The following is a 17650-nucleotide window of genomic DNA, read 5'->3' as shown; positions in this document are numbered from 1 at the left end:
AATAAATTGGCACCTACATTTTTTTGGCACAGTAAGGTCCTCTTTAATTTTCCATTTTGACTGGGGTGTACCATCAAATTGTCAGTACATAAAATATATTGTTACACAATGTGAACAGTATCGATACAATTTCTTAATGTGTCAACCATGAACAACTGCATTGGGAGATCTGTGTTTGTATCTTAAGAGATTCAAAATGTTGGAAAATGTCTTCCTGGTTTCCTACTCAGCTGGTGCATAACTACCCCTCATGGCTCCTAGTCCTTACTCATGGAACTGAAAGGTTTAAAAAGTCTACATATGTCATTCCAATATAAAACATAGGGTTGATTTACTAACATTGGAGCGTGCAGAATCTGGTGCAGCTCTGCATAGAAATCAGTCAACTTCCATTTTTTTTTGTCAAAGCTTAATTGAACAATCTGAAGTTCAAAGCTGATTGGTCACCATGCAGAGCTGCACTCGATTTTGCACCCTACAGTTTTAGTAAATCAAACCCATTACAGTTAAACACGTATGATGTTGAGGTCTATTTTTTTGTCTTCTCTCTGACTCTTTTTGTCTTCAAATGCTATCTGTTGAGCTTTGATATGCTATTCTGCTTCTTTTGGTAGTGTTTTACACTTTAATCTTTACACGTGTACTGAATTGTAAAAAATAGGGTTGCAAGACGTTACGTTTTTATGGGTTAGTTTAAAAAAATAATTATGTTACCTCATTTTATAGACATTTATTCACAAAGATAACCCTAAAAACAGGAAACAGTACACATTCTCTTTGAAGAAAAAGTCACAAAGGCCCATGTAATATCTGACATTGTTGCAGACATTGTTGCAGACCTCCTTGACATATCATTTTCAAGAAAGAAAGTTGGGCGCCCCATTGTTTTCCAAAGTAACACATGCCTTTATGTGCTTGTTGAGTTGGTAAATGTTTGCTTTGCATCTTCACCATTTCCTTACATTGAATTTACATTTAATTTTGTTTACGTGTAAACAGGACTTATGATTTTTATTTACATACATGTAAAATACCTGCAAATTGTCAGGTGGTGGCAAGAAAATTGTTGGACTTCTTCTTTTTGCTCTTCAGAAAAGTTATCTCAAGGGTTGGGTTTTACCGAAAATGTGAACATCGCTTCAATATCACATGCAATTGCAAGAATATGGGCATTGAAAATATGTTTTATGCATAAAACCTTCACTTTATGGAAAGTAATAGGAGAGATGAGTAAGGCAGCTGTTTATCCAAACTAGACATATACATTACGTCTCAATTTTTTTTTTGTAGAATTTAGCCAAGATTGCCTTGTTTTGTTTCATGCATTTGTCTTGGCTAATGTGTATCAAAATTACATCTAAATTGTCAACTGTAGCAATTATGGATTTCAGCTGGGTATTTGGAGAACATTACATATACCTGCAATGAAAATTTAATTAGGATGAAGCTCATTCCAGTTAGATCAATACTTAAATACAGAGGAAATAACTTTTGTCATCTCCTTTTTCCATGTTAACTGAAGCACAGTTCTACAATTATATTTTTCATTATTCTGAATTCATTTAACTTGAAATGCATTTGTACCATGTGATTTTTTGAATCTCGTGGATGAGAAGTATATTTTTGAATTAGCTTTGTAATATTTTGTTGACATGGATGCTTTGGTAAAACATCCAGATATGGTATTCAGATTGGAAGACTTTTTTTTTTAATGACTAACCTGGATTACAAGGTTGGATGTATCCAGGAAAAAAATAAATATGTTACATCTGAACATGTTTAACTAGATAATAAATACCAAAAAACGCTTATTTGATGCTTAAATATGTTTTTTGGGTCTGTCTATAACATAATTTTAATAACCTAATTCAAGTGCAGATCTCTAATTCTCCATTAACATAGGAATAATTCTGTTTGCTAAATTAAAATAAATGAGTGAATGAAATATGATATGTTCTAGGTACCATTTTTTTAAAAATCCAAATTTCAAAAAGTCATGTGGCAACTGTATAGCTCAAGCTTTAAGTATTAACTTTTAACCTTTGACCTTACAGATTTTAACCATTGAAATGTCTCTTTAAACTTTAAAGGAAACAATGATAACGAACGCCTGGCGATTGCTAGACAGCGAATTCCATATCGACTTGGTCGAGTAGTTGATGATTGGCTACTCGACAAAGGTAAAAAAACATTGATTAAAACTTCAAATAAAAATAATTTGAACATAACCAAGTAGTATTTCATTGTAACTCTAATAAACCTTTAAAATAAATTTTCAGTAAAACTAACTTAAAAACTTTTAAAACGGTAAAATTTAGATAGTAATATTTGGCATACATTGTATAATACTTTTCGTGCCTGTCTAGATGTTTAATAATCGTACCCTGTTAACTTAAAGTTAAAGGGACTGTAAAGTCAATCCTCTAACTGAATCTATGAAGGAACTCATAGATAACTTTAACCAAAACTTTCTAAATTATTCATAGACTGTTTTTTTTTTTCTTTTTGCCTGTTCCCGCATCTAAATTATTATCTAAAATATGTGTAGCTTTCTTATCTTTCTTATGATCCTGAAAAAAAAAAATATCTTGGCGTAAACTACAGGTACACTAAATAGTGGGCAAAATGAATTGCCAATCAAAATGAAGTCCCTTTAACATTTGCATCCTTTCAAGGAATTTTTTTTTTGAACAAACCTTAATTAAAACCAAACCTAAAATGATGTGCATGCTAATCATATGCAGAGGCCAATCTGCTTAAAAATCTTTGATTTCATAATGCTGACAATATTTTAAAGATTTCTTTGTGTAATGAAATTGTGCCATAATTTCACCATTGGTACGTGTATCATTACTTACGTCGCTTTTGCATCAGAAAGATTCTATTTTAATTGTTAGTCTTGCTAAATGCCAATCAGAGCTATTTTATACTTTGACTGCATAATGATGCATTTCTTTTCTTAACTGGTGGTGAAGCAAACAAAATTTGATATTATAGTGGTGAATGTATAAAATGGAACGCTAATTGCTTTTCATAACTAAATACCTTGCAATATATTTTCTCATTGTTTAACTTCATTTTTTTTTCCAACGACAATCTTTAACTATCCTTAGAAGAGTATTGCAATTACTCATATTCAGGACTTAGATTTAAGTGAATTTTAATACATTTGAAAAAAATGTGCTATCCATTAAAGACATTAATAATTTTTTTGACATGCCAGTAATGCAAAATTAATGTCTCACACATTTTCATAATACATAATGCAAGCTAGATTTAAAAAAGTATGGATTTTTCCATTTTTGTTATCTTGTAATATATAAAACTTTGATTGGCCTTTAAGCATGGACAGTCATAAACTTTAGATTTTTTTTTTTTACGTTAATAATAGATATAATGTACATGTCATAGTCACTTCATTATAAGCAATGAATTATGAGTTATATTTCTACCTTATAGTTTATTGCACCCGTCATTCATTTCACAAAAATTTGTCAATCATCTTTTCCAGAATACAGAGTTCACAGTCAACATTTTTGCATGTATATAATATTATTTTTGCAGGACGCCAGCTCACAATCTTCAATAGCCAGGCAACCATTAAAATCGGTGGGAAGGAACGGGGACATCCTTTTCAAGGCCAGCTTAGTGGCCTTTACTACAATGGCTTAAAAGTTCTGAACATGGCTGCTGAAAGTGATGCCAACATCGTGATAGAGGGGAATGTGAGGCTTGTTGGTGATGTGCCTTCATCCATGACAACGGAGTCAACCGCCACGGCAATGCAGTCCGAAATGTCCACCTCTATTATGGAAACCACCACCACACTGGCCACAAGCACTAGAAGAATAAAGACACCTACAAGGGAACCTGTTGGTCAGGTTAGTAAACCTCAGTTTGATCTTGTTACCTTGTTTCCAAAACTCCAAATACCACCTAAAACACAATTATTATTAATGAGTAATTCACAATAATCTCTTGATGTTTTTGGGTGCAGGACATTTTTTTCCTCCATTTGACTTTAAAAGTGAATATTTCAAATTACTGTATTTGCTGGCGTATAAGACAACCTTTTACACTTAAAAAAACTGGCCAAAAATCAGGGGTAGTCTTATACGCCGGGTCAGCTGCTCGGATGCCTGCTGGATGTACGGTCATACTGTATGTAGCTTTGGCTACATACAGTATATACCGCTAAGCCAATCCCGGTTGAGAGATGTCTTCAAATGAATACAGAGCCTGCTCGGATTGGGGTAACAACCTCTGCCAATCCGAGTGCCTACATACAGTAGCCTGCTCGGATTGGCTTTGAGAGTCAGAGAGGCATGGGCTGATGATGTTACAGCCTCCGCAAATCCAAGCAGGCTTTGTATTCATTAATAGAATACATCGCTCACCGTGATTGGCTCCATCTCCAGCAAGAATGAAGAAGATTATGGCTCCAGAAGAAAGAAATATGAAGCATCGGAATGGGGGTCGTCTTATACGGTGAATACAGGCAAAAAAATCTTAAAATGGGGGTCGTCTTATACGCCTGATTGCCTTATATGCCGGCAAATACGGTAGATATTTTCATATACACAATAAGAAAATGTACAAATACACATACACACCACTGTTGGCCAAAATTCTAGGGGAACATTTCTCATTCATCTTTTCTGGCACTATGCCCAATGCTGGGAAAAGCAGTACTGATTATTTGTTTTTCAGTCATCTGCCATCTGTCAGCAATATGACAGTATTCTGTAGACTAGCAGAAATCTGGTGGTATGGCTCACCAATGCAAAGCAGTCATTAAATTTAATGATTATACAGTTTTCTCAAAAACCGATCTTTGAAATTATTTTTTTCCATCTAAATAAGTAAATATCAGATAATAAATACCAGGATACCAGCCGTAGGAAGTGTAGCTACTCCTAGAACCATGAGCCTGGATAATTCTTGGTCTGTCATTGAGGTTAATTTACTAAAACTGGAGAGTGAAAAATCTGAGGCAGTTCTGTATAGAAACCAATTAGCTTTCAGATTTTTCTTGTCAAAGCTTAATTGAAAAAGGTGAATTTAAAAGCTTTTTGACTACTATACACAGCTACACCAGATTTTGCACGTTGCTGTTTTAATAAATCGACCCCCATTGTGTCATGGAAGAAAGTTTGGAGAGTTTGGAGACTTCCAAAATCTTGAGCTGACAGGTCAAAAGCTTTTTCATGGGAAAAAACAATAAATAAGACATCTGTCATGCATATAACACAAATATATTACAGGTATTGATTAAAGTATAACTAAAGGAAAAACTTTTTTTTTGTTTTGGACAGAATGGAGAACACCTATTAGGTTATTACTGTCTGTGCCCCTGTTACAGAGATTCACCCATTCTATTTGTCCGGTTTCCCATTATCATTGAAAGTGAAAGTAAAGGAAATCCCCAAATTTTGGGTTGTCCCCAAAAAAAGTAATAGTGGGGAAATCTTCCAATGGGGACATTAGTTCAAGTGGTTTGGGGGCCCCAATGGATTTCCTTATTTTGCAGGGATTTCCTCTCACTTCCTGTTTGACTATTGGACAGGAAGTGAAGGTGAAACTCCACAATGGGACACAGATGGGAAAAAAATAAAAAAATAATATAATCTTACTCTATTCAAAATGAAGAAAAAAAAAAGTTTGCCTACAGTCTACTTTAACCTTATAATGTAAAAACTGCAATGAAGTTATATTGGTCTGATACAATTAAGTTAAATCCCTGATTAGATACTTATGGGTTTGAGCAAAGCCCACAAAATGTCTGCCTGACTGTATATTGTTCATTTTCAACTTTAACGCGATTAAAGTAGACTTATTGCTGGCTTTGTGCTATATATCTAAATTGTTTCCCTAGCTTTTAATGAATTGGTTGGATTAATGAAGGTTTAGCTGAAAAAGAGGCTGCCTACTTGCTCTATAAATAATTTAATATTTAAGTCAACCGTTGTATATGTCATATTTTAGTTTACAACTTTATTTGAGGTCATTAGTCATACTAAACATGTGTTCTTGTAAACATAAAATTTGCTTCATAAACTGTTGATTAAAGTATAACTAAAGGCAAAACAATATTTTTTTGTTTGACAGAATGGAAAGGTATTAGAACGCCTATTAGGTTATTGTTAGGTTATTACTGTCTGTGCTCTCTTTTTGGATATCCCCCTTACTATTTGTCCTTACTGCCATCATTTAAAGTGAAAGTAAAAGAAAATCCCCAAACTTGGGTTGTCCCCAAAAAAGTAATAGAGGGTAAATCTTCCATTTGGGGCATTAGTTCAAGTGACTTGGGGGCCCCAATTAGACACGTGCAATGCCCAAAAAATATTTTTCGTTTTCATTTCATACGTTTTAGATTTTTGCTGTAATCGAATAATTTGTTATGCACAGCATTCGTTACTTCGGATAATTCATAACTGTGGATGCATTCGTATTTGTTTTGTTTCATTCGTTTAGATGCGTAATCCGTTACTTTGGACTCGGTCATTCGTTTATTCGGACATTAGTTGTATTGGTAACCTTCGTTAGTTTGGATTTTTAACATTTTATTTGTTATTTTGGAGTCGGTGTGATTCGTTTAGAAGGCCTCAGACAGCTACTAGCTCATGTCTTTAAAGAACAAAAATGCATGCATTATTTCTTTATATTCAGCGATAACGAATAGTCAGAAAGAACGAAAATACGAAAACAAAATTATCCAAATGTAATCAATTCGTTAAACTTGTAGGTTGAATAATTTTTTCGTTCTTTCGTATTTTCGTTCTTTCTGAAAAGAAAATGTGTATGCATTTGTCAAAGAGTTTTTCATTGATTTGGATGTTTCCAAATGAACGAATATTCCAAATTTCATCCAAAAACATATTTGTAATGAAACAAATTGCACATGTCTAGCCCCAATGGATTCCCTTATTTTGCAGGGATTTCCTCTCACTTCCTGTTTGACTATTGGACAGAAAGTGAAGGTAAATCTCCACAGATGGCAAACAAATCTGACAGAGGTTATAACACTCCCTTAATCACTTCAGCCCCGGAAAGATTTACCCACTTCCTGACTAGGCCATTTTTTGCGATACGGCACTTGGTCGCTTTAACTGACATTGCTATACCCAAACAAAATTTACATAATTTTTTCCCCACAAATAGAGCTTTCTTTTGGTGGTATTTGATCACTGCTGCAGTTTTATTTTTTGTGCTATAAACAAAAAAAGAGAGACAATTTACAAAAAAACAATATTTTTTTATTTTTGCTATAATAATTTTTCCCCCCCCAAAAAATAAATAAATGTGTTTATCAGTTTAGGCCAATATGTATTCTTCTGCATATTTTTGGTAAAAAATCGCAATAAGCATATATTAATTGGTATGAGAAAACGTTATAGCATCTACAAAATAGGGGATATATTTACGGCATTTTTATTATTATTTTCTTTTACTAGTAATGCCGGTGATCAGCGATTGTTAGCGGGACTGCGACATTGCGGTGGACAGTTCAGACACATTTGACACATTTTTGGGACCATTGATATTTATACAGCGATCAGAGCTAAAAATAGATACTGATTACTGTATAAATTTCACTGGCAGGGAAGGGGTTAAGTGTTCCCTAGGGAGGTGTTTCTAACTGTGGGGGGAGTGGACTAACTGGGAGTACAGTGAGATTGCTGTTCCTGATTACTAGGAACAGCAGATATCTCTCTACTTCCCTGAGATAACAGGAATCTGTCTGTTTACATTGACAGATCCCCAGTCATGGCTTTCTGAGGAGCGTTTGCAGGTCGCTGGCAGACGTTGCGGCCGCCAGCCACACGCATCGGCTGTGGCGTTGCGCCCCCTAGAGCCCTCAAAGAGGCCGTTGTACATCTACAACAATTTGTGCAGGGGAGACAACCTGCCACCGTATAATGACGGAGGCTTGTTGGCAAGCAACTAATCTATTAAAATTAAAAAAATAAGTTTGCCTATAGTTCTACTTTAAGCTTATAATATAAAGAGTGCAATTAAGTTATTTTGGCCTGATGCAAATAAGATATACCCTTTGATTACATAGTTATAGGTTTGAGCAAAATCCACAAAATGTCTACTTGACTGTATATAGTAAAGTTTCTACTTTCATGAAAGCAGACCTAATGCTGGCTGTGTGCTATATATCTTTATGATTTCACTAGCTTGTAATGAATTGGCTGGATTAATGCAGGTTTAGCATAAAAAGAGGCTGCCTACTTGCTATATAGATAACTGCATATTTAAGTCAATCGTTGTATATGTCATATTTTAGTATACAATTTTATTTGAGGTCATTAGTCATACTAACCATATGTTCTTGGAAACAAACAATTTGCTTCATATATGCTTCACTGGCATTTTCTGAGCCTTCCATTAATTAGTGACCCACTTCTACAAGGTAAGATATAGGCCTGGGCTGGATGTCCATAGTCAGCCTAGCTGTCATTTGTTACGAATGCTTTCTAAAAACGGTTCACAGAGAATGACTGCTTTATTACCAAAAAAAAAAAAAAAGAAGAAGAAAAAAATCGGTCATGGTGGTTTGTTTTCCTCAATCCAACTGAGCTTTCAATGGTAACGCTGAGCCACTTAAACAGCAGTTGTTATGTACCCTGGGGCGACTGAATGTTTTGGAACAATGGAGACGCCTCTTTGCCCAAGCAGAATTAGATTGGCTCCATTTCAAAACAGCGGAGCCTGAGCATGGCTGTTAAATCTTGAGGGCAAAATATGGTTGAAGAATGTGTTTCTGTTTATACTGAAGCAGTGACTTTGAAGAGGATTCATCAAAATATCCTCACGACAGCCCCAATTTCTTGCCCTGCAACCCAAACAGAATAAAGGCAGGCATCTACAAAGGCACAAGACGGTCACTTGCGAACAATTTTACTTTGAAGTCAGGGGAAATCATTGTAGCAAGGTGACCTATATACAGAGCATACTATACTCTACTGTTAATGCTGAATTCTTACACAGCAACTGTTACAACTAAGGTGTGGCAGATAGAGACCAAAATCCAGTACTCTGTAAATAATAGAAAATTGAATGCTTAAAAATGTGATTTTGACATATCTTCTCACTTTCAATGGCAAAAGAAGAAAGGGGTATTCCTTAAAAATCTTGCTCGGATTACCATTCAGGCTATTCTCTGTCAACTAGCCTTTAGTTGTCCCAGTGGGGTTAGTTTACTAAAGCTGGAGAGTGCAAAATCGTGTGCAGCTCTGCACAGAAATCAATCAGTTTCCAGTTTTTTTTTTACCAAGCTCTGGAGCAACTGCACTTGCAAAGTGCACGGTCTATTTGCTTTTAGTAAATCAACCCCACAGGGTCTTCTTGGATTTAGGATGTAGACACTGTGTCCCCCCTCTCTTTTGTCACTTAGATCTGGGCATCGTTCACTTCCAGGGCATGTAATAAGGGAATTCTTAATGATATCCAACACATTTTTCTAGTTTTTAACATTTAAATGGTGATGGACAGCAAGTTTCTCTTCAATTCCGGCCTGGCTATCACTGAAACATGCAGAATATGTCTCCAATTTCCACCTGACATTATTTGGGCAAGAGTTAAATGGTGTATCTACTTTCTGAACATAGTTACATATTATGGACCTGCAGCAAGATGAGGGCATCACAAAGATTTCTGTGTACCTATATACGAATATGAATAGACAAACATTGTCCACAGATAGGGGTTCTTTTTTAGAATTTGTCTGCCATTGCAGCCAAATACGAAGAACTATACATTTAAATTCATAGCATCTAATTAGAGCTTATTCTCATCTGTGCAAGATATGGCACAATGACTCCTAATGTGTGGATTGTCTATATAATGCACACAGAAAATATTTTAATATGAGTTCTAGTGGGAGCAAAAAGAAAAAAATCTATCTATTGTAAATAAATGACGTATACAATTTTCAGTTATAATTATATGTAAGTAGCAACAGCTGAAAAGTATGAAATTTTACCCTTTGACTTCCTTTCTTTCATCAAATGTGCAAATTTCTATATCACACATGCATTTTTTGTAAAATTTTAAAGACTTGAAAGTTTCTTAATCGTCAATTCATCTACAACAATGTACACTAAAAATGTTTTAGATCTCATTACATTTTTTTCAGAATTTCAATAATAAAAAAAAACGCCAAAGCCTGTTAAACCATAAACATGAAACTGTTCAAAAGACCATTTGCAGAAGCTGCAATAATAATAATTGCTCGCATCTTTGCCTGCATTCTTCCACAAAATTTTAATTGGTAATATTCTCTGATGTATTTTATGCATCCAAATCTGCTTTTTTCTTTATAGCTACAAATAATAAAATATAAGGTAGGTATACCACTGCATAATATTCTCTGAAACGTTTATGGCAATGTTAACGATCGGAAATAAAATAGTACATTAGAAAAAGATAGAAAAAAGAAAAGAAAAAAGTAATACTAATTTTGCTTGCTTTGTGTTTCTTCTGCGTTCTTTGTTTTACTAATATGGCATACTTATTTTACACTTTTGTTTATTAGATTGTTTTTATGGCAAGATAAAATGATCCTCAAAAAAGCTATAACAGTAGACCTATAAATTTACCTACAATTAAAGTGTGAGAAGTAAGTAACAGTTGGTGATGACAACAGAATGTATCACAGAGGGCTCGTATTTCCTTCACTTCCATATTGTGCCATCTGCATTGGATGACAGAATGACGAATGCTTCTTTGAATCAACTACGGGCTTATGGCATTCTAGGAAAAAATCACAATGGTTTTCCTGTAGAGGTAGATTGTCAATAAAACAGGAGTAGTTGGCTTATATGAACAATATGGACTCATGAATGCCAAAATAATACCTGTGAATGCCAAAATGTTGTTTTAGTTTATGCCTAAATTGACCCAAAGCTCCAATGAAATTCCAGGAAAAAAATGAATTATGAAGAAAGAAAAAAAAAAGAATAAAAAGAAAAACTTATTTTTATGGAGTTCTAATGCTCAAAGCTCTTCCACACCCATTAAATTAGACCATCCTTCTTTTGGAACCAAATCCCTCTGTCCCTCCTAACTCCTCAGTTGGCCCATTTTTAGGTCTGATTTATAGGCCTCTGTAAATAAAATACACACCTTACCAACCAAAAGTGCTATACTACACTACTTTCAGCCTAGACGTTATCATCGTCTGGTGAGTGAGCACCTAGAGTGTTTGGTGGCGGTTGGTATTTTAATACACATTAAAGACTATTACCTTCACTGGCTTCCTCGTAGAGGGATGGTAAAAATGGACATTTTAAAAAATTGAAAGAAAGATTTACCTTATTTCCCAACACTGAGGTTTATATATTTATTGTCATTTGCTATTGTTAAAAATTCATAAAAACAAATAGTAAAAAAAAGATGTAGATTTTTTGTTACTTAACCAGCCAATGTCATGGTCCATATAACTGGGCGCATGGCTTTGCCTACATATAATGTGCTAACAGGTGTCCTTTTTTATCATATTTGAAGGTCGGGAAATATAATAGGTATACACATGCAAAAACATAATAAAAACTAAATAAATATATATATATATATATATAAGGCCTCACAAGGCCTCACATAGGACAAATAGGCTTGAACACAGGACAAATGTAACCTTTTGTACCTATTTGGAGCTTTCTATTTCTCCTGTGCTTCCTGTGTGCTTCATGTGCTAGTCGTGATGACTCAATAATAATGGGTAGGCATAAATTCATTATGGCTACCACTGGCTCACAATAGCCAAATCCATTTAGACACAAAGGGAGATTTATGTAAACGGGTACACAGAATCTGCTTCTAACTGAGGCTAGTTTGATTAAGCTTTGATAATAAGACTGGAGACTTTGAGCCAGGCCTTCTTGTCAAACATCAGTGTCTGACTTCACAAATGCGCTTCTTGAAGAATGGTCAAACATTCCCATAGACACACTCCTAAACCTTGTGGACAGCCTTCGCAGAAGAGTTGAAGCTGTTATAGCTACAAAGGGTGGACCAACTCAATATTGAACCCTACAGACTAAGACTGGGATGACATTACAGTTTATATGCGTGTAAAGCCAGACGACCCAATACTTTTAGTAATATAGTGTATATATATATATATATATATATATATATAATTTTTTTTCTCTAATTGCTATTTTGTCTAATCATGTGACGTCACGGGTCCTCTTCTTCTTCCAGTGGTTGGTGGCCTCTGTAGGAACCAGTGGCACAAACTATTCTGCCACTCGTTCCTGCAGTGTTCTTTTCGGAGCCCAGGCAAGTAACAAGTGGGTTAAATGAGTTGTGTCATTCAACTGAGAAAAATAACTGATGCTGGCTCACCGAGAGATGAGTATGTGAGGGACATCACCATAAAAGGATGTATTTGCAAAGAGAACATTTTTTTATTTTATAGTTTCACACCTGGATTTTTTTTATTTATTTTTTGTTTACCAAACATCTTATAAGATTCAATTGAAATTAAAAGAACACAGCTATACCCTGCAATTCAACCTCACAGTCATACTGGTAGCTTTATCAGTAATGCCGCGTACACACGATCGGTCAAACCGTTGAGAACGGTCTGATGGACCGTTTTTATCAGACCAAACCGATCGTGTGTAAGCCCCATCGGTTATTTATCCATAGGTTAAAAAAAGCAATCTTGTTTTAAATTTAACCGATTGATACCTAACCGATAGAAAAAAAAACGATTGTTTGTAGGCACAACCATCGGTTAATAAACCACGCATGCTCAGAATCAAGTCGACGCATGCTTGGAAGCATTGAACTTTGTTTTTTTCAGCACGTCGTTGTGTTTTACGTCACCGCGTTCTGACACGATAGTTTTTTTAACTGATGATGTGTAGGCACGACTGACCATCAGTCAGCTTCATCGGTTAACCAATGAAAACGGTCCATCAGATCATTTTCATCGGATGGACCGATCGTGTGTAAAGGGCATTTGGCATGAAGGTTTTGCTCCAAATCAATATGAAATGTGATAAGTGCAGCGGGCACACGTCAGCGGTTCCCTTCTCGAATGCTTTGTCTTCAATTAGACGCTTAGATGCCATTAATCAAGAAACTGAAATGGAGCGACTTATAAACCTCACATAGATAATTATTTACGTGGAATGCGGAATTCTCAATAACTGGATCATTCCACCTTCCCGTGTCCTGGGAGAGACATAGAAGCGATTGTTTACACAGTTCTAACATGACAAATAAACACCGCACAGCTCGAGAACCGAACAGCACTAAAATACACATTGATGTTTTTAATAAGTAAAATAGGAAAACAAAAGGGAACGCAATTGTAAATGTTTGCTGTTGCTGTTCACATAAGATAATTGTTTTGTGTAGAATTGACTGTTACCAGGGGTAAAACATCTGTACCACTGGCTCTTAAAAGGTCAGTCCACTTAGAACCAATATTTCAGGATTGGATACATCAATTACACGCCAGCTTCCTTTGGAATTGAGATATTATAGCGTAAGGATATGCAAAACCGGTATTCCTTATGTGCACACTGAAATTTTTCGTTTCGGAATTTCGGTTTCGTCCGAAAAATACATTTATTTAGTTACTCACAAAATTAGTTTTTATTTATTTTGTTTCATAAAAAAATGCATTCGTACGAAAATCCAAACTAATTAAGGTCAAATCTGTCAATTGAAGGCTTATGGTGTCTGCCGGACGTTCTAAGAAGACGAAGCAGCTAAACTGTACAACGCCGCAATCGTACATTTCCGATCAAATGCTCCGCCCACAAGCTATAGTAGAATTCTAATGTTGTATGATGTTGTATGACTAGTAATAATTATATTTATTAATTATTATTACTAGTCAACCAACATTAGAATTCTTCTATAGCCTATGGGCGGAGCATTTGACCGTAAATGTCCGCCCGCGGCAAACGTATGTTTTTAGCTGCTTCATCGAATCTTCATGTCTTTATAATGTTGAATCTTTTCTCTCTATGTCGAATAATCTTCGACTAATAGAGTTAGGTTAGGCACATTTGACTGCAGGTTCGATAGACACAGATCGCTATTGTCACCGTCATGTCGAATCTTCTATCTATCTATATTGAACTGTTGTCGCAACGATACAAAAATATAATGGATACGAAAATAAAGCATTTTTTATTTCGGATCTCTCAGATTTCAGATTCTGCGCATTCGTCATTGTTTGGTTAAAACTAACACGAAAATCCCAGAAATTTGATTTAAATGCATTCGGACGATAACGAATGCACATGTCTAGTGTTCCTAGTTTGTTTTAACAGATAGAGATTTCTTTATGTGGAAGTACCACCCCTTGATTAGCAGGACATACAGTCTTGCAACAATGTACCCATATTATAAATGTATATATATATACACTTAAAAATGTATTTCAGGGCTTACGCCCTTCTACAGGCATGGTGCAAGAGATGGTCAGAGACTGCATACATGGTGCAGGCGATGGTCAGAAACTGCAGACATGGTGCAGTAGATAATCAGATACTGCAGACATGGTGCAGGAGATGGTCAACACTGCAGATACGGTGCAGGAGATAATCAGAGACTGTGGACATGGTGCAGGAGAGAGATGGTCAGAGACTGTGGATATGTGCAGGAGATGGTCAGAGACTGTAGACATCGTGCAGGAGATGGTCAGAGACTGTGGACATGGGGCAGGAGATGGTCAGAGACTGTGGCCATAATACAAGAGATGGTGAGAGAATGTGGACATGCTACAGGAGTTGTTGGAGACTGGGGACCTGCTTCAGGAGATAGTCATAGTCTGGGGACATATTACATGAGGCTGCTAGAAATCACTGCTATAACAGGGCAATAGGCAAACACAGATTCATATTTGCCCCGAGGACTGCTCAAAAAGTGCCAAGGGGCCGCATGGAACCCCTGGCCGTAGGTTGGACACCAGGACCGTATACACTTGTTTTCTGTATGCCTATGCCTAACTTAATAAATAGTTTTTACTAAAAAAAGATGGACTGTGAAAAAGTCAGCAGTAAAGTCTACATATTGCTTCATTAGGAAGAGAAGACCAAATAAACGTGTAGGGGCTGGGCAGTAAAACATCCCCTCTGTTTGATAAATATAATGTTATGATGTCTTTAACGATATTATTATTGTACTATTGTTGGTAGAGAGACACCAATGCCATTTCCTCCTTCGGACGATTTCCGATCCTTAGGTTAGTTTGTCTTCATATAATCTATTTCTACTTTACTGGAGAAGCTGACAAAAGCATCTGGGTCTCTCTGGTGGTAATTAAGGAAGGCTTACTGCCTGCTGTGCTGAAAAGTAGCTCAGAGACTTCTACATGAGTAAATTCGTGGAGGAAAGACAGAAGATGATGAGTGCTGATGCAGTGGTACCAGAAGCACATAAGGGGGTAATTGTATCCACCGGTGTCGAGCGTGTCATCTGCTTTTCTTATTGTCCTCATCAAACGCTTTATCACAACTCAAAGGAGAGCACGGGTGTATAAAGCAGACTCATTTATTGACACTAACTTCCATGTGAACTGAAAGTGTCCTCTTAATTCACACGCTCGTTACTGTTAAAAGTGAGTTGTATTGATTGGCACCTAAAATTGTTTCGAATAACTGGCAAAGTGCGACTTTCCAGTTGTTAAAAGCCTGATAACTATGCACGTCAAGGAAGACTCACATTTATTACAGTTTAAGTTTCAGTTTGCTTTGAAAGTCTCTCTCATTAGTTAGTCCCGGGGGACAACAAGGGTAATGCAATTTCATTTTTCTGATACGTTCATGCCAGGCGTACATTTGTTTGCATTGCATCTCAAGTCATTTTGCTGTCAAAGAAAAATAATGGGAGCCTAACTTATACCGCCAGTGAAATTTTATAGAAACATTGGTCAGTTCAAGCGATTACTTAGCTTTAGCACAATAAATGTAATGTATAGCGTAGTTATTCTTTTTTTTTATTTATTTTTTCACGTCCATTTATGTTAAACTGCTTACAACCGCTACACATCTAAAATAGACTGTATCAAGCAGCAATGGAAAAAACAACCATTAATACTGTAGTCTAGTGTGTGTCTTGTGTATCTTATGAGAAATATATTCTTAACTAGTTGAAAACACTAGACATGCCTAAAAGAGTTGTCAAAGTACACAGGACATGTTAGGCTGCTTTCACACTGAGGCGCTTTTCAAGGGCAATTACGCTAAAAAGAGCAACTGCAAAGCGCCCTGAAAGAGCCGCTCCTTTATATCCAGTCTCAGGCCCCGTACACACGACCGAGTTTCTCGGCAGAATTCAGCCAGAAACTCGATCGGAGCCGTATTCTGCCGAGAAACGTGGTCGTGTGTACACTTTTGGCCGAGGAAACCGATGAGGAACTCGTTGAGCCAAATAGAGAACATGTTCTTTATTTCCTCGTTAGTCAATGGGGAAACTTGGCTCGCCAAGATCCCCAATGGCTTCACAAGGAACTCGACGAGCAAAACTATGTGTTTTGCCCGTTGAGTTTCTCGGACGTGTGTACGGGGCCTGAAAGCCTTAGGGCTTTCAGACTGGAGCGTTGCGCTGGCAGGACGGTCAAAAAAGTCCTGACAGCCGCATCTTCGAGGCGCTGTAGGTACAGTGAATATACCGCTCCTAATGCGCCCCTGTCCATTGAAACCAATTCGGCAGCGCCTCCAAAATGCCTACAAAGCGCCTCAAAGCAGTGTTTTTGCGGGTGGATTTAACCCTTTTTCGGCCGCTAGCCGTGGTTAAAACCGCAACGCTAGTGGCCGAAAATCACGGCAAAAATTACGGTAAAGCGATGCTAAAAAATATTGAAATAGGAGGTAACTTAATGCGCAAACCACACTGTTGGATAATAAATTAAAAATGATCTATAGCAGCAGCCACAACTAAATAGTGTTCACATACTTAGGCAGTATTGATAGGTAAGGTGTTGGGGTGCTTACTAATGGTGAATATTGTATATAATCCAGTGATGACCAACAAATCAATATTCAGTGATAAATAATGAAATAATCTATAACTCACAAAATAAATTACAATGAAAATAAAATTAATTACTGTAACTATTCCATGCAATTCCGTGCAATAAGTGCATAGCATTTCCTGTCATAAACAGCATAGAATGTGTGCAGCAATTAACTGCATAATATAGTGCATTAAAAAGTATTAGTGCTGATAATTGCAAAGACAGCACTACAAATGAAAAGGCAAATAAGTCCAATATTAATGAAAATAAAGTGAACAAAAGTCTTCATGCAATGTGCAATATTAAACGTTTTAGTGCAAAAAATAGCAATCCAGGTCAGACTCCAAAACATGCAGCCCAAAAAAAATAGATGTCCACATGATTTTTTCAAAGTGCAGTGCTACAAGCAGAATCAGAAAGTGCTCCACTCCAAGTGCCCAGTCTCCCCAGCCTCTCACCTCCAAGAGGCTTAAAATAAGCCTAATATGTAATCCCACTGGCAGCAGCTTCTCCTTCACAATGCGTGTAACACCGTTGCAGATCACTTTCACTCCACAAAAGTAGCGTTTAAGCAGTATTCAAGCTCCACTTCCCTTGGACCAATGGCTCCCCGCAGGGTACATATAAGAAGGAATACACTCACAATAGTGTGAAATC

At 36.4% G+C, this 17650-nt stretch overlaps 1 protein-coding gene across 25 annotated transcripts in view; it reads left to right on the top strand.

The window, feature by feature from the left end:
* NRXN1 (neurexin 1) overlaps positions 1-17650 on the top strand; it is a 1744826-nt gene that overhangs the window by 1622993 nt on the left and 104183 nt on the right. For 17 of the 25 annotated variants that reach the window (XM_040351609.1, XM_040351604.1, XM_040351603.1 and 14 more), the window contains 2 exons: positions 2091-2180; positions 3565-3881. In XM_040351609.1, the coding sequence (XP_040207543.1) occupies positions 2091-2180; positions 3565-3881 (407 nt within the window). The remainder of the gene's footprint in view (positions 1-2090; positions 2181-3564; positions 3882-17650) is intronic. The other 8 variants (XM_040351628.1, XM_040351620.1, XM_040351619.1 and 5 more) reach the window with 1 other exon arrangement.

This window comes from Rana temporaria, chromosome 4 (assembly GCF_905171775.1).
Source record: "Rana temporaria chromosome 4, aRanTem1.1, whole genome shotgun sequence".
Taxonomy (NCBI): Eukaryota; Metazoa; Chordata; class Amphibia; order Anura; family Ranidae; genus Rana; species Rana temporaria.
Note: the sequence above shows the minus strand (reverse complement) of the source record. Positions and strands in the feature narration are given on the sequence as shown.